The sequence below is a fragment of the Cicer arietinum genome, chromosome 3 (genome assembly GCF_000331145.2).
Source record: "Cicer arietinum cultivar CDC Frontier isolate Library 1 chromosome 3, Cicar.CDCFrontier_v2.0, whole genome shotgun sequence".
In the NCBI taxonomy this organism is placed as follows: Eukaryota; Viridiplantae; Streptophyta; class Magnoliopsida; order Fabales; family Fabaceae; genus Cicer; species Cicer arietinum.
Window position 1 is genome coordinate 2,140,733 of NC_021162.2, and position 18,252 is coordinate 2,158,984.

General features: G+C 29.9%; 1 protein-coding gene across 2 annotated transcripts; it reads left to right on the top strand.

The window, feature by feature from the left end:
- The first annotated feature begins 205 nt into the window (after nucleotides 1-205).
- On the top strand, nucleotides 206-2,179 carry LOC113785363 (uncharacterized). 2 transcript variants are annotated; one of them, XM_073365653.1, is made up of 4 exons: nucleotides 206-623; nucleotides 1,003-1,063; nucleotides 1,780-1,845; nucleotides 1,960-2,179. In XM_073365653.1, exons 1-4 carry the CDS (start codon nucleotides 311-313, stop codon nucleotides 2,015-2,017), a joined length of 498 nt encoding a protein of 165 aa, XP_073221754.1. In that variant the 5' UTR covers nucleotides 206-310; the 3' UTR covers nucleotides 2,018-2,179. The 2 variants fall into 2 exon arrangements, with proteins under 2 accessions (XP_073221754.1, XP_027187366.1); XM_027331565.2 differs by lacking the exon at nucleotides 1,780-1,845.
- Nucleotides 2,180-18,252: the final 16,073 nt, after the last annotated feature.

The following is an 18,252-nucleotide window of genomic DNA, read 5'->3' on the forward strand; positions in this document are numbered from 1 at the left end:
TTGTGTTAGGCATCTTAGAATCATGCAGATTGGAAAATTAATCTAATGTGGTACTCTATTCTTTTGGCTTTATATTATTTTGTGCTATTGTATAGTTATTTTGGATTTAGCACATTTTGTTTTCTGAAATTAAATTCTTTTCACATCGGTTTTCTAATATCAGCTTAAACCTACCACAAAGCTTTGTTTCCATCGTATTCTTTTCACATCTCCAGCAAACAACTTTCAGCCATTCTCTGTTCTCCTTTTTCTTTCTCTTTATTGAATCTTTCTTTTCTTATGCAATTTTTTTCTGTTTTTTTTTTGAACTATGTTTTTCTGTTGTTTTTCCAACTCTATTTTTCGTTTGCTTTTTTCTATCCTTTTTAGGATTTTCCCTTTCACTTTGCTAGTGTACAGAAAGAAAAATAGCTGTTGTGAACGATTTCCCTTCCCTCCGGGTAGCATAAATAAGGAAAGCTTGATGTTCAAGTTTCCCATATTTCCTTTCTTTCTGAATCAATCAAGTAATCATAATGCACCACACCCTTCCAATTCCAAAATCATAATTGATTCTGTCCGTCGTTCTTATCGATCTTTCCGTCTCTCCCTCCTGGGTCAATCTTCAATCTCTATCTTTGAAGGTATAGTTTTCTTTCCATGTCTCTGTTCTCTGACATTCACTCAATTTGATGAAAAGTTATGTTCTCTGACATTCACTCAATTTGTTTTGAGTATGTTGAATTGATTAACATTTGTAATTGGAATCAACTTTATTTGAACAAGAATTATTTGAGTTATCTTTTTTATCTTGATTTGGTGGCCTAATATTAGATAACTGCGAAATCTAAGTTTATGTTTATCAAAATATACTTTTAAAATTAGCTCTGTTAGATAGAATTGACTCACTAACAAATCATCTATCAATGACTTATACTTCATATATTAACAATGCAAGCTGGTTTTTCTTTAAGTTTCTTTTCAGAAATTTCATTATAATCTTTTTTTAATCTTCAATTACAGATTGTTTATTGAAATTTGGGTCTCTGTGTTTAGTTTTTAGTGAGAAGGAGCTGAATTCCAGGTGAGATTTTTCTTTTCTTTTTTTGTTTCTATGATTGTTTTTCCACTAATAAATTTGATTCTACTATTACTGTTTTTATTGTTGTTTGTTTTATTTTGTGTTAATTTCGTTTTTGGGAGGTTTTTTGATTTGAAGCTGAAGGGGTGGTATTATTTTAATATTTTGGATCTTTTAGGATGTCATTAAAGAGAAATGACACCGTTGGCGGATCTTTTTGTTTAATGGCATTGGCAGCTTGTGTTTAATATTTTAGTATAGTGGACTGGACATATTGTGTTACTTGAGTATTATTTTCTCTGTTTTATGTTGCCTAGCGCTGTCAATTATAGAGGTTTTTGTGCAAGCCAATATACTGCTTATTTAAGTTTGGGGAGCTTGAGGTTTTGTGCCGCTACATGTGTGTGGCCACTCTTAAGGGTCTAAAGGGAATGCAAGGGCCAAAGGGGTCGTGCTCATGAAAATTCATGCAAGCTAGTGTCTTTTGCTATAAAATGAATTATGCAAAGACTAGCTCTTAAGCCGGTGAGGCAATGTTATTGGTTCAACACTAATCATTTTGTCAAAATTTGGGTGGGTTTTGTAACAAACATTTGGCTATTAAGAAGCTTAGGGGGGCCAATTAATTTTTTGCGTCGATGGTGTAGTGAATAGATTGGTTTGAAAGGAATTGCTAATTTGGCTTGTTAGCCTTCTGAAATTATAATTCGTTTATGTAGGCTGCAGTTTCTCAATTTTGTACCTCCTGCATCAACATACATACGTAGGAGGCTTTACTCAATTGGGTAAACTTTAGTAGAACATTTTTTGTCATATGATGTTTTAGACTTTAGTTTTTGTTTGTGTATTTGTGATGAAGTTCAATTGTTCACATCACTATTAGTTTTTATTTTATGTAGGATTCAGCTCGAACAATCTGCAACTGTGAAGGTTTTTGCTGCAAGAAGTTGGAAATGAAATCTAGAAGAGAAACAACCATAATCTAAGAGATTATCCTTTTTGTGCTGAAAGTTCCCTTTGATTTTACTTATCATTTTGCAAAGTGGTAAATTGAAAATATCTTTATAGGATATCTTCTTTAGATGCATTTGTTCATTATATTTCTATACATTTATTTTCACTAAGATAACAGATTGGCTTAGACTAAATTGAAGTATCGTGTTGTCTTTTAAGATCAAAGTCTAAAGATAGTTTTTTCTTTTTCTTTTAAAGATTAGACTATCTTCTTTCTATACATTTTTTTAGTGAGGTAATGGTTAGACTTAATTTTAGAAATCTAGTTGGTTTTAAAATATGGTATCACATTTTAAAATACACAATAGACAAACTTATAGACAATGATATTAAAAGAGATATGCATGTTCCAGATTCCAACGAGCAATTTTGTATGTTGTACTCTACTCTCTTGGCTATGTTGGCTTTGTAGTATTTTTGTGCTATTGCATAATTGATTCTGTCCGTTGTTGTTATCGATCTCTCCGTCTCTCCCTCCCAGATCAGTCTTCAATCTCTCTCTTTGAAGGTTTAGTTTTCATTGCATATCTCTGTTCTCTAGTAAATATTTTTTATCTATCTTTTCTTTTATATTTTGAGTTTTTTTTAATTCGCTGAGTATGTTGAATTGATAAACATTTGTAATTGGAAACAACTTTATTTGAAAAAGAATTGTTTAAGTTATATTTTTTATCTTGATTTGGTGGCCTAATATTAGGTAACTGCGAAATCAAAGTTTATGTTTATAGAAATATACTTTTAACGGTGGCTATGTTAGACATAATTGACTCATTGCCAAATTATCCATCAATGACCGATCCTTCATATATTAACAACTCAGGCAGGTTTTTGTTTCTTTCGTTTAGTTTCTTTTCTGAAATTCATTATAATATTTTGTTATTCTTCAATTATAGTTTATTGATTGAAATTTTGGTCTTTGTGTTTAGTTCTTAGTGAGAAGGAACAAAATTCAAATTCAACTTTTTCTTTTTTTTTTCTCTGATTGATTTCCCCTAATAAATTTGATTCTTCTCACTAATAAATTTGATTGTATTTCCCCTAATAATTTTGATTCTTCTATTACTATTATTATTGTTGATTGTTTTATTTTGTGTTAATTTAGTTTTTGAGGGGTTTTTGATTTGAAGTTGAAGGGGTGGTGTTATTTTAATATTTTGGATCTTTTATGATGTCAATAAAGAGGGATGCCACTGTTGACGGATCTTTTTGTTTGATGGATCTTTTTGATTGAAGGGGTGGGGTTGTTTTAATGGCTTTGGCAGCTTGTGTTTAATAATATCTTACTTTAGAGGACATATTGTGTTGTACTTAAGTCCAATTGTGTATCTTAGTAATATCTTAGTAGGTGGCTTTACTCAATTATTTACACTTTAGCAGAACATTTTTTTTTGTAATATGATATTTTAGACTTTAAGTTTTGTTTGTGTATTTGTGATGATGTTCAATTGTTCACATCACTATTAGTTGACAACCTAAAACTGTCAAGCTTTTTGCTGCAAAAAGTTGGAAATGAAATCTAGAAGAGAAACATGTATAATGTAAGAGATTTTCCCTTTTTGTCTTCATATTTCCCTTTGATTTTACTTATCATTTTGCAAAGTGGTAAATTGAAAAGATCTTTATAGGATATCTTCTTAAAATGCATTTGTTCATTATGTTTGGGTACATTTTTTTTCACTAAGACAACAAATTGGGTTAGACTGAATTGAAGTATCGTGTTGTCTTTTAAGATCAAAGCCTAGTTTTTGCTTTTTCTTGTAAAGATTAGACTATCATGTTTCTGTATATTTTTTTAGTGAGGCTAATAATGGTTAGACTTATTGTTAGAAATCTAGTAGATTTTAGTTATAAGAAATTAGTTAAAATAGTTAGTTGTAACTCTTTTATATTAAGGGTTATTTGAAAATAATTATTAGTGAGTAATTCATAACTATAAATAGAATACCGTGATTTCATTTGATCCTGTTATTAAAATATGGTATCACATTCAAAAATAGACAATAGACAAACTTATAAACAAAGTGATATTAAAATACAAATCCAAGTTCCAGGTTCCAACAAGCAATGTTATGTTGTACTCTATTCTCTTGGCTAAGTTGGGTTCGTAGTATTTTTGTGCTAATGCATAATTGATTTTGCCAGTCGTTGTTATCGATCTCTCTGTCTCTTCATCCCAGGTCATTCTTCAATCTCTCTCTTTATAGGTTAAGTTTTCGTTGCATATCTATGTTCTCTGGTAAATCTTTTTTATCATCTTTTCTTTATATCTTTTGTATTTTTTTTTAATTTACTCAATTTGTTGAGTAAGTTGAATTGATAAACATTTGAAATTGGAAACAACTTTAGTTGCACAAGAATTGTTTAAGTTATATTTTTTATCTTGATTTGGCGGCCAAATATTAGGTAACTGCGAAATCAAAGTTTATGTTTATTGAAATATACTTTTTACATTGGCTCTGTTAGATAGAATTGACTCACTGCCAAATTATCCATCAATGACCTATCCTTCATATATTAACAACGCAAGCAGGTTTTTGTTTCTTTCTTTTAGTTTCTTTTCTGAAATTCATTATAATATTTTTTTAATATTCAATTATAGTTTATTGATTGAAATTTTGGTATCTGTGTTTAGTTCTTAGTGAGAAGGAACTGAATTTATGTTCAATTTTTTTTTTCTCGGATTGTTTTTCCCCTGATAAATTTGATTCTTCTATTACTATTATTATTGTTGATTGTTTTATTTTGTGTTGATTTAGTTTTTGAAGGGTTTTTGATTTGATGTTTAAGGAGTGGTGTTATTTTAATATTTTGGATCTTTTATGATGTCAATAAAGAGGGATGCCACTGTTGACGGATCTTTTTGTTTAATGGATCTTTTTGATTGAAGGGGCGATGCTGTTTTAATGGCTTTGGCAACTTGTGTTTAATAATATCGTAGTTTAGAGGATATATTGTGTTGTACTCAAGTCCAATTATGTATCTTAGTAATATTTTAGTAGGTGGCTTTAATCAATTATTTACACTTTAGTAGAACATTTTGTTGTTGTAATATGATGTTTTAGAATTAAAGTTTTGTTTCTGTATTTGTGATGATGTTCAGTTGTTCACATCACTATTAGTTGACAACCTACAACTGTCAAGGTTTTTGCTGCAAGAAGTTGGAAATGAAATAGAAAAACATATATAATCTAAGAGATTTTCCTTTTTGTCCTCATAGTTCCCTTTGATTTTACTTATCATTTTGCGGTAAATTGAAAAGATGTTTATAAGATATCTTATTAAAATGATAACAAATTGGCTTAGACTGAATTGAAGCACGTGTTGTCTTTTAAGATTAAAGTCCAAGCATAGATTTTTCTTTTTCTTCTAAAGATTAGACTATCATGTTTCTGTACATTTTTTTTAGTAAGGCTAATAATGGTTAGACTTATTGTTGGAAATCTAGTAGCTTTTAGTTATAGTTAGTTAGTGGAGTTAGTTGTAACTCCGTTGTGTTTTATAATATCATAGTTTAGAGGACATATTGTGTTGTACTTAAGTCCAATTGTGTATCTTAGTAATATCTTAGTTAGTAGGTGGCTTTAATGAATTATTTACACTTATATGTAGAACATTTTTTTGGTTGTAATACGATGTTTTAGACTTTCAGTTTTCTTTTTGTATTTGTGATGATGTTCAATTGTTCACATCACTATTAGTTGACAACCTACTACTGTCACGGTTTTTGCTGCATAAAATTGGAAATGAAGCAAAAAGAGAAACATATATAATCTAAGAGATTTTTACTTTTTTGTCCTAGTTCCCTTTGATTTTACTTATCATTTTGCCATGGTAAATTGAAAAAGGATATATTCTTAAAATGCATTTTTTCATTATGTTTGGGTACATTTTTTTTCACTAAGATAACAAATTGGCTTAGACTGAAGTATCGTGTTGTCTTTTAAGATCAAAGTCCAAACATAGATTTTTCTTTTTCTTCTAAAGATTAGACTATCGTGTTCCTGTACATTTTTTTAGTGAGGCTAAACTATCGTGTTCCTGTACATTTTTTTAGTGAGACTAATAATTGTTACACTTATTGTTAGAAATCAGGTTTTACTTAGTTAGTGGAGTTAGTTGTAACTCCGTTGTGTTTAATAATATCTTAGTTTAGAGGACGTATTGTGTTGTACTTAAAGTCCAATTGTGTATCTTATTAATATCTTAGTAGGTGGCTTTAATCAATTATTTACACTTTATAGTAGAATTTTTTGTTGTTGTTGTAATATGATATTTTAGACTTTAAGTTTTGTTTGTGTATTTGTGATGATGTTCAATTGTTCACATCACTATTAGTTGACAACCTACATCTGTCAAGGTTTTTGCTGCAAGAAGTTGAAAATGATATCTAGAAGAGAAACATATATAATCTAATAGATTTTCCCTTTTTGTCCTCATAGTTCCCTTTGATTTTACTTATCATTTTGCCAAGTGGTAAATTGAAAAGATCTTTATAGAATATCTTCTTCAAATGCATTTTTTCATTATGTTTGGGTACATTTATTTTCACTAAGATAACAAATTATTTTCACTAAGATAACAAATTGGCTTACACTGAATTGAAGTATCGTGTTGTCTTTTACGATCAAAGTCGAAGCATAGATTTTTCTTTTTCTTTTAAAGATTAGATTATCATGTTTCTGTACATTTTTTTAGTGAGTCTAATAATGGTTAGACTTATTGGTAGAAATCTTGTAGATTTTAGTTATAGTTAATTAGTTAGTGGAGTTAGTTCTATGTCCGCTGTGTTTAATAATATCTTAGTTTAGAGGACAAATTGTGTTGTACTTAAAGTCCAATTGTGTATCTTAGTAATATCTTAGTAGGTGGCTTTAATCAATTATTTACACTTTAGTAGAACATTTTTTTTTTTGTTGCAATATGATGTTTTAGACTTTAAGTTTTGTTTGTGTATTTGTGACGATGTTCAATTGTTCACATCACTATTAGTTGACAACCTACAACTGTCAAGGTTTTTGCTGCAAGAAGTTGGAAATGAAGTATCATGTTGTCTTTTAAGATCAAGATCCAAGCATAGATTTTTTTTTTTTTTTTCTAAAGATTAGCTATCATGTTTCTCTACATTTTTTAGTGAGGCTAATAATTGTTAGACTTATTGTTATAAATCTAGTTGGTTTTACTTATAGATAATTAGTTAGTGGAGTTAGTTGTGACTCCGTTGTGAGTAAGTTAACGTTGTTAGAAAGTAATTATTAGTGAATCATTTACAATTATAAATAGAGTACCATGAATTCCTTGCATCCTGTTATTAAAACATGATATCACATTTTAAAATAGACAATAGACAAACTTATAAACAAAGTGATATTAAAATAGAAATGCAGGTTCCTGGTTCCCACAAGTAATTTTGTATGTTGTACTCTATTCTCTTGGCTAAGTTGGCTTTGTAGTATTTTTGTGCTATTGCATAATTGATTATGTTTGTTATTGATCTCTCCGTCTCTCCCTCTCGGATCAATCTTCAATATCTATCTTTGAAGGTTTAGTTTTCGTTGCATATCTTTGTTCTCGGGTAAATCTTTTTTTTTTTTATCGATCTTTTCTTTATATTTTTTGTGTTTTTTTTTAATTCTCTGATATTCACTTAATTTGTTATGAGTATATTAAATTGATAAACATTTGTAATTGGAAACAACTTTATTTGAACAAGAATTGTTTAAGTTATCTTTTTTATCTGGATTTGGTGATCTAATATTAGATAACTGCGAAATCAAAATTTATGTTTATTAAATTATACTGTTAAAATTGACTTTGTTAAATAGGATTGGCTCACTGACAAATCATCCATCAATGGCCTATCCTTCGTATATTAACAATTTCTTTTTTGTTTGCTATTTGAGTTGAATTTCCTAAGTATAATGAAATTGAGGAGTGTGTCTGCTACTTCGAAGTTAAAATTCATTTCATTGCTATTGGTAATGGACTAATATTAGTATAGTTTATTTATATTAATCAATGTTAGGTATGAATGTATTGTTTTAATTGTACACTTTGAAGACATTAGAAGGATTGTGTTAGGCATCTTAGAATCATGCATATTGGAAAATTAATCTAATGTGGTACTCTATTCTCTTGGCTTTACATTATTTTGTGCTATTGTATAGTTATTTTGGATTTAGCACATTTTGTTTTCTGAAATTAAATTCTTTTTACATCGGTTTTCTAATATCAGCTTAAGCCTACCACAAAGCTTTGCTTCCATCGTATTCTTTTCACATCTCCAGCAAACAACTTTCAGCCATTCTCTGTTCTCCTTTTTCTTTCTCTTTATTAAATCTTTCTTTTCTTTTGCAATTTTTTTCTGTTTTTTTTTTTAACTATGTTTTTCTGTTGTTTTTCCAACTCTGTTTTTGGTTTGCTTTTTTCTATCCTTTTTAGGATTTTTCCTTTCACTTTGCTAGTGTACAGAAAGAAAAATAGCCGTTGTGAACGATTTCCCTTCCCTCCAGGCAGCATAAATAAGGAAAGCTTGATGTTCAAGTTTCCCATATTTCCTTTCTTTCTGAATCAATCAAGTAATCATAATGCACCACACCCTTCCAATTCCAAAATCATAATTGTTTTTTAGGGAGGTCTAAAGTGCTTGCTTCGGTGGCCTTACTTTGCTTCGGTGAACAATTTCAATTTGTTTTGAGTATGTTGAATTGATTAACATTTGTAATTGGAAGCAACTTTATTTGAACAAGAATTGTTTGAGTTATTTTTTTTATCTTGATTTGGTGGCCTAATATTAGATAATTGCGAAATCTAAGTTTATGTTTATCAAAATATACTTTTAAAATTGGCTCTGTTAGATAGAATTGACTCACTGACAAATCATCCATCAATGGCTTATACTTCATATATTAACAATGCAAGCTGGTTTTTCTTTAAGTTTCTTTTCAGAAATTTCATTATAATCTTTTTTTAATCTTCAATTATAGATTTGATTGAAATTTGGGTCTCTGTGTTTAGTTTTTAGTGAGAAGGAGCTGAATTCCAGGTGAGATTTTTCTTTTCTTTTTTTTTTTTGTTTCTATGATTGTTTTTCCACTAATAAATTTGATTCTTCTATTACTATTTTTATTGTTGTTTGTTTTATTTTGTGTTAATTTAATTTTTGGGGGGTTTTTTGATTTGAAGCTGAAAGGGTGGTGTTATTTTAATATTTTGGATCTTTTAGGATGTCATTAAAGAGGGATGACACCGTTGGCAGATCTTTTTGTTTAATGGCTTTGGCAGCTTGTGTTTAATATTTTAGTTTAGTGGACTGGACATATTGCGTTACTTGAGTCTTATTTTCTCTGTTTTATGTTGCCTAGTGCTGTCAATTATAGAGGTTTTTGTGCAAGCCAATATACTGCTTATTTAAGTTTGGGGCGCTTGAGGTTTTGTGCTGCTACATGGCGTTTGAGTTTTCTTTTTTATCTTGATTTGGTGGCCTAATATTAGATAACTGCGAAATTAAAATTTATAATTATTAAATTTTACTGTTAAAATTGGCTCTGTTAGATAGGATTGACTCGCTGGCAAATCATCCATCAATGGCCTATCCTTCATATATTAACAATGCAAGCTGAGTTTTCTTTCTTTCTTTTAGTTTCTTTTCAGAAATTCATTATAATCTTTTTTTAATCTTCAATTATAGATTATTGATTGAAATTTGGGTCTCTCTGTTAAGTTGTTAGTGAGAAGGAGCTGAATTCAAGTTGAGATTTTTCTTTTCTTTTTTTGATTCTCTTATTGTTTTTCCACTAACCAATTTGATTCTTCTATTATTATTATTATTGTTGATTGTTTTATTTTGTGTTAATTTAGTTTTTGGGGGGTTTTTTGATTTGAAGTTGAAGGAGTGGTGTTATTTAAATATTTTGGATCTTTTAGGATGCAATTCAAGAGGGATGACACTGTTGGTGGATCTTTTGTTTAATGGCTTTGGCAGCTTGTGTTTAATATTTTAGTTTAGAGGTCATATTGTGTTACTTGAGTCTTATTTTCTCTGTTTTTATGTTGCCTAGTGCTGTCAATTATAGAGGTTTTTGTGCAAGCCAATATACTGCCTATTTAAGTTTGGGAGGCTTGAGGTTTTGTGATGCTATATGTGTGTGGCCACTCTTAAAGGGTCTAAAGGGAATGTAAGGGCCAAAGGGGTCGAGCTCATGAAAATTCATGCAAGCTAGTTTTGATTTGCTATAAAATGAATTATGCAACGACTAGCTCTTATACCGGTGAGACAATGTTATTGGTACAACACTAATTATTTTGGCAAAATTTGGGTGGGTTTTGTAACAAACTTTTGACTATTAAGAAGCTTAGGGGGGCCACTTAATTTTTTGCTTTGATGCTGTAGCAAATAGAATGGTTTGAAAGGAATTGCTAATTTGGCCAGTTAGCCTGCTGAAATTATAATTCATTTATTCAGGCTGCAGATTCTCAAATTTGTACCTCCTCCATCAACAAACATACGTAGGTGGCTTTACTCAATTGTGTACACTTAGTAGAACATTTTTTGTAATATGATGTTTTAGACTTTAAATTTTGTTTGCGTATATGTGATGCAAACCACTCTTAAAGGGTCTAAAGGGAATGTAAGGGCCAAAGGGGTCGATCTCATGAAAATTCATGCAATCTAGTGTTTGATTTGCTATAAAATGAATTATGCAACAACTAGCTCTTAAACCGGTGAGGCAATGTTATTGGTACAACACTAATTATTTTGTCAAAATTTGGGCGGGTTTTGTAACAAACTTTTGGCTATTAAGAAGCTTAGGGGGGCCACTTTATTTTTTGCTTTGATGCTGTAGCAAATTGATTGGTTTGAAAGGAATTGCTAATTTGGCCAGTTGGCCTGGTGAAATTATAATTCATTTATGCAGGCGGAAAATTCTCAAATTTGTACCTCCTCCATCAACAAACATACGTAAGTGGCTTTACTCAATTGTGTACATTTAGTAGAACATTTTTTGTAATATGATGTTTTTTAGACTTTAAATTTTGTTTGCGTATATGTGATGATGTTCAATTGTTCACATCACTATTAGTTTTTATTTTATGTAGGATTCGGTTATGACAACCTGCAACTCTCAAAGTTTTTGCTCAAGAAGTTGGAAATGAAATCTATCAGTCTAAACATACCACAAAGCTTTGTGTCCATCATATTCTTTTCACATCTCCAGCAAGCAACTTTCAACCTTTCTCAGTTCTCCTTTTTCTTTCTCTTTATTGAATGGATATCTTCTTTAAATGCATTTGTTCATTGTATTTCTGTACATTTATTTTCACTAAGATAATAGATTGGCTTAGACTAAATTGAAGTATCGTGTTGTAAGATCAAAGTCTAAGGATAGTTTTTTCTTTTTCTTCTAAAGATTAGACTATATTCTTTCTATAAATTTTTTTTGTGAGGCTAATGGTTAGACTTAGTTTTAGAAATCTAGTTGGTTTTAGTTATTGGTAATTAGTTAGAAGAGTTAGTTATAACTCCTCTATTAAAGGGTTGTTAGAAAATAATTATTAGTGAATCATTCATAACTATAAATAGAGTACCATGAATTCATTTGATCCTATTATTAAAATATGGTATCACATTTTAAAATAGACAATAGACAAACTTATAGACAGTGATATTAAAATAGATATGCATGTTCCAGATTCCAACAAGCAATTTTGTATGCTGTACTCTACTCTCTTGGCTATGTTGGCTTTGTAGTAAGTTGAATTGATAAACATTTGTAATTGGAAATAACTTTATTTGAACTAGAATTGTTTAAGTTATATTTTTTATCTTGATTTAGTGGCCTAACATTAGGTAATTGCGAAATGAAAGTGTATGTTTATAGAAATATACTTTTAACATTGGCTCTGTTAGACAGAATTGACTCATTGCCAAATTATCCATCGATGACCGATCCTTCATATATTAACAACTCAAGCAGGTTTTTGTTTCTTTCTTTTAGTTTCTTTTCTGAAATTCATTATAATATTTTGTTATTCTTCAATTATAGTTTATTGATTGAAATTTTGGTCTTTGTGTTTAGTTCTTAGTGAGAAGGAACAAAATTCAAGTTCAAATTTTTCTTTTTTTTTTCTCTGATTGTATGTCCCTTAATAAATTTGATTCTTCTATTACTATTATTATTGTTGATTGTTTTATTTTGTGTTAATTTAGTTTTTGAGGGGTTTTTGATTTGAAGTTGAAGGGGTGGTGTTATTTTAATATTTTGGATCTTTTATGATGTCAACAAAGAGGGATGTCACTGTTTACGAATCTTTTTGTTTAATGGATCTTTTTGATTGAAGGGGTGGTGTTATTTAAATGGCTTTGGCAGCTTGTGGTTAATAATATCTTAGTTTAGAGGACATATTTTGTACTTAAGTCCGATTGTGTATCTTAGTAATATCTTAGTAGGTGGCTTTACTCAATTGTTTATACTTTAGTAGATTATTTTTTGAAATATAATGTTTTAGACTTTAATTTTGTTTGTGTATTTGTGATGATGTTCAATTGTTCACATCATTATTAGTTGACAACCTACAACTGTCAAGGTTTTTGCTGCAAGAAGTTGGAAATGAAATCTACAAGAGAAACCTATATATTCTAAGAGATTTTTCCTTTTTGTTCTCAAAGTTCCCTTTGATTTTACTTATCATTTTGCAAAGTGGTAAATTGAAAAGATCTTTATAGGATATCTTCTTAAAATGGATTTCTTCATTATGTTTGAGTACATTTATTTTCGATAAAAAATTGGCTTAGACTAAATTGAAGTATCGTGTTCTCTTTTAAGATCAAAGTCTAAGCATAGATTTTTTCGTTTTCTTCTAAAGATTAAACTATCGTGTTTCTGTATATTTTGTTAGTGAGGCTAATAATGGTTAGACTTATTGTTAGAAATCTAGTAGGTTTTAGTTACAAGAAATTAGTTAGAATAGTTAGTTGTAACTCCTTTGTATTAAGGGTTGTTTGAAAATAATTATTAGTGAGTAATTCATAACTATAAATAGAATACCATGAATTCATTTGATCTTGTTATTAAAATATGGTATCACATTTTAAAATAAACAATAGACAAACTTATAAACAAAGTGATATTAAAATACAAATGCAGGTTCCAGGTTCCAACAAGCAAATTGGTATGTTTTACTCTATTCTCTTGGCTAAGTTGGCTTCGTAGTATTTTTGTGTTGATGCATAATTGATTCTGTCAGTCGTTGTTATCGATCTCGCATACTCTTCCTCCCAGGTCATTCTTCAATCTCTCTCTTTGAAGGTTAAGTTTTCATTGCATATCTCTGTTCTCTGGTAAATCTTTTTATCAATCTTTTCTTTATATTTTTTGTGTTTTTTTATTTATTTACTCAATTTGTATTGAGTAAGTTGAATTGATAAACATTTGTAATTGGAAACAACTTTATTTGAACAAGAATTGTTTAAGTTATATTTTTTATCTTGATTTGGTGGCCTAATATTAGGTAATTGCGAACTCAAAGTTTATGTTTATTGAAATATACTTTTAACATTGACTCCGTTAGATAGAATTGACTCACTGCCAAATTATCCATCAATGACCTATCCTTCATATATTAACAACGCAAGCAGGTTTTTGTTTCTTTCTTTTAGTTTCTTTTCTAAAATTCATTATAATAATTTTTTTAATCTTCAATTATAGTTTATTGATTGAAATTTTGGTCTTTGTGTTTAGTTCTTAGTGAGAAGGAACTGTATTCATGCTCAAATTTTTCCTTTTTTTTTTCTCAGATTGTTTTTCCCCTAATAAATTTGATTCTTGTATTACTATTATTATAGTTGATTGTTTTATTTTGTGTTAATTTAGTTTTTGAGGGGTTTTTGATTTGAAGTTGAAGGGGTGGTGTTATTTTAATATTTTGGATCTTTTATGATGTCAATAAAGAGGGATGCCACTGTTGACGGATCTATTTGTTTAATGGATCATTTTGATTGAAGGGGCGATGTTGTTTTAGTGGTTTTGGCATCTTGTGTTTAATAATATCTTAGTTTAGAGAACATCTTGTGTTGTACTTAAGTCTAATTGTGTATCTTAGTAATATCTTAGTAGGTGACTTTAATCAATTATTTACACTTTAGTAGAACATTTTTTTTTGTTTGTAATATGATGTTTTAAACTTTAAGTTTTGTTTCTCTACAATTAATCACATCACTATTAATTGACAACCTACAACTGTCAAGGTTTTTGCTGCAAGAAGTTGGAAAATAAATCTAAAAGAGAAACATATATAATCCAAGAGATTTTTCATTTTTGTCCTTGTAGTACCCTTTGATTTTACTTATCATTTTGCAAAGTGGTAAATTGGAAAGATCTTTATAGGATATCTTCTTAAAATGCATTTGTTCTATGTTGGGTACATTTATTTTCACTAAGATAACAAATTGGCTTAGACTGAAATGAAGTATCGTGTTGGAAAATAATTATTAGTGAGTAATTCATAACTATAAATAGAATACCATGAATTCATTTGATCCTCTCATTAAAATATGGTATCACATTTTAAATTAAACAATAAACAAACTTATAAACAATGTGATTTTAAAATACAAATGCAGGTTCCAGATTCAAATAAGCAATTTGGTAAGTTGTATTCTATTATCTTGGCTAGGTTGGCTTCGTAGTATTTTTGTGCTAATGCATAATTGATTCTGCCAGTAGTTGTTATCGATCTCTCCGTCTCTTCCTCCTAGGTCATTCTTCAATCTCTCTCTTTGAAGGTTAAGTTTTCATTGCATATCTTTGTTCTCTGGTAAATCTTTTTTTATCAATCTTTTCTTTATATTTTTTGTGTTTTTTTTTAATTTACTCAATTTGTTTTGAGTAAGTTGAATTGATAAACATTTGTAATTGGAAATAACTTTATTTGAACTAGAATTGTTTAAGTTATATTTTTTATCTTGATTTGGTGGCCTAATATTAAGTAACTGCGAAATCAAAGTTTATGTTTATTGAAATATACTTTTAACATTGGCTATGTTAGACATAATTGACTCACTGCCAAATTATCCATCAATGGACCTATCCTTCATATATTAAGAACGCAAGCAGGTTTTGGTTTCTTTCTTTTAGTTTCTTTTCTGAAATTCATTATAATATTTTTTTAATCTTCAATTATAATTTATTGATTGAAATTTTGGTCTTTGTGTTTAGTTCTTAGTGAGAAGGAACTGAAGGTTCAAAATTTTCTTTTTTTTTTCTATGATTGTTTTTCCACTAATAAATTTGATTCTTCTATTAGTTTTATTATTGTTGATTGTTTTATTTTGTGTTAATTTAGTTTTTGAGGGGTTTTTGATTTGAAGTTGAAGGGGCGGTGTTATTTTAATATTTTGGATCTTTTATGATGTCAATAAAGAGGGATGCCACTGTTGACGGATCTTTTTGTTTAATGAATATTTTTGATTGAAGGGGCGATGTTGTGTTAATGGCTTTGGCGGCTTGTGTTTAATAATATCTTAGTTTAGAGGACATATTTTGTTGTACTTAAGTCCAATTGTGTATCTTAGTAATGTCTTAGTAGGTGGCTTTACTCAATTATTTACACTTTAGTAGAACATTTTTTTTTTTTTTGTAATATGATGTTTTAGACTTTAAGTTTTGTTTGTTTATTTGTGATGATGTTCAATTGTTCACATCACTATTAGTTGACAACCTACAACTGTCAAGGTTTTTGCTGCAAGAAGTTTGAAATGAAATCTAGAAGAGAAACATATATATAATCTAAGAGATTTTTCCCTTTTTGTCCTCATAGTACCCTTTGATTTTACTTATCATTTTGCAAAGTGGTAATTTGAAAAGATCTTTATAGGATATCTTCTTAAAATGCATTTGTTCATTATGTTTGGGTACATTTATTTTCACTAAGATAACAAATTGGCTTAGACTGAATTGAACTATCGTGTTGTCTTTTAAGATCAAAGTGCAAACATTGATTTTTCTTTTTCTTCTAAAGATTAGACCATCGTATTTCTGTATAATTTTTTGTGAGGTAAAACCTATATAATATGTTGTGCATTACAAAATGAAACGTAAGACATTAAAATTAGTATGTTTTGGTTCTGTTAAAAAGGTAAAACCAAATAGAACAAAACATAATATTATATTCCATTATGTGTGAGTGCTATACTCTACTCAATCTCTGGCCGGTGCGTATGGAAAAACATATATTGAGAGAGGCTAATCCTTTAAATGAATCTCAGTTAGTTCGAGGGACTAGTCTCCACAGTTGGGCGCTGACATTATAGAAAGACACTCTTTTTCTAAGACACATGGTTCTTGTTTAAGCTTCCACCAAGCACTAAGTATATACTTGTTGGTAATTTGTAACTACAGGTACAGAGTATTTGGAGATCCACCATCCCAAAGATCTGCAGAAGACATTGCCTTCTCAGTTGCTCGCTTCTTCTCTAAGAATGGATCTTTAGTTAACTACTATATGGTAAATAGCACTAATATCATCCAAATTTTCTTTAGATGAAACTGATCATGATCATAGTGTTTTTCTCACTCAACTCAATTTGAAACTCTTGTAGTATCATGGTGGAACAAATTTTGGTAGAACAAGTTCTGCCTTTACAACAACCCGTTATTACGACGAAGCTCCTCTTGATGAGTTTGGTCTTCAGAGAGATCCAAAAAGGAGTCACCTTAAGGATGTTCACTAAGCTTTGAGCTTATGCAAGAAGCCTCTACTCAATGGTGAACCTACTACCCAAAAAATTAGCCAGTTTCATGAGGTAAGTTTCTCAAATAGCATTTTCAAAATGTCCACTCTTATAATATAGGAGAGATGTTTTTATGGTTTTTTCAAATTCCTGTAATAGTAGTTATTTGACAACACAATATATTGTATACTGTATCACAAAACACTAACAATTTATTCAAATTATGTTGTTCTACAGTGCTATAGTACTATTATAGCCACTATTTTACAATACTGTATTATAGTGAAGAAATGTATGTAATGTTACTTACACTTTAAGCTAAGCTGAAATTACAAACTATGCAGGTTATAGTATATGAAAAACCAGAGATAATTAGCGATACTTATCTCAATAATGCGGAATATTTTTCCCCCACCTGTGCAGATAAATGGCCAAACAGAAAATACAATTCCAAGAGCAATAATAATTGGCAGAAAATTAAATATGAGACAAACGCAATTTTTAACGTGGAAAACTTCCCTCAAATTGAGAGAATAAAAACCACGGGACCTAGTCCAGTAAAACTTCCACTATAATAATTAATGGGTACACCAAGAGTCTTCCTAATAACAATAGGGAATATCAATCAATAATAACAACCTTATAACAACCTTCCACTAAAGTGGGTATGCCAAAGTAACTCTCATAGAAGATAAAACTACTCAAATTATATATTAAAATAACAAACTCAGTGGTAGGAATAACATACTAAATTTGTAGATCAAACGGAGCAAGTTTGCTACACCTGTTACCACCACTGGAACCAAACCCTTATTTTTCTTCTCTGACAACCGTTCTTCTTCCGTTGTCTTTCTGTGTATATTCTTAAGGATTTCTAAATCCCTTTTATTACCTTCAAGTGGGCCAAACCCATTAAAATCCATTTTTTTCTTTTTCTTTTTATTTCAATAATAATAATAATACTAGTAAAATTGGTGTGTTCCACTTGGGGAGTGAGCCCACCCAATAAATCTCCCCCTCACGACTCAAGTGGGAAGGTACTGCTCAACCATGCCAGCTTTCTTTCTGCAACATATCATCTTCGACACAAGCAAGATCTTCGTCACCATATCTGAACCATTCTCATCAGTATGAATCTTCTCAATTAAAAATGACTTCATTTCCAGTGCATCTCGTATCCAATGATATCGCACTTCAATATGCTTCGACTTTGCATGAAAAGTCGGATTTTTGCTGAGATGGATCGCACTCTGACTGTCACAGAATAACACAAACTTGTCTTGCTTGAGGCCTAACTCATGTAGGAATTTCTTCATCCACAAGAGTTCTTTGGAAGCTTCAGTTGCTGCAATGTACTCAGCTTCAGTAGTGGACAAAGCAACACACTTTTGTAGTCTTGATTGCCAAGACACAGCTCCCCCTACAAAAGTCATCATATAACCAGAAGTAG

Coding starts and splice junctions, on each gene's coding strand:
- LOC113785363 (XM_073365653.1), top strand. CDS start 311: ATGTTTTTCTGTTGTTTTTCCAACTCTATTTTTCGTTTGCTTTTTTCT. Junction 624..1,002: donor TTCAATCTCTATCTTTGAAG/GTATAGTTTTCT, acceptor CTTCAATTACAG/ATTGTTTATTGAAATTTGGG. Junction 1,064..1,779: donor GAGAAGGAGCTGAATTCCAG/GTGAGATTTTTC, acceptor TCGTTTATGTAG/GCTGCAGTTTCTCAATTTTG.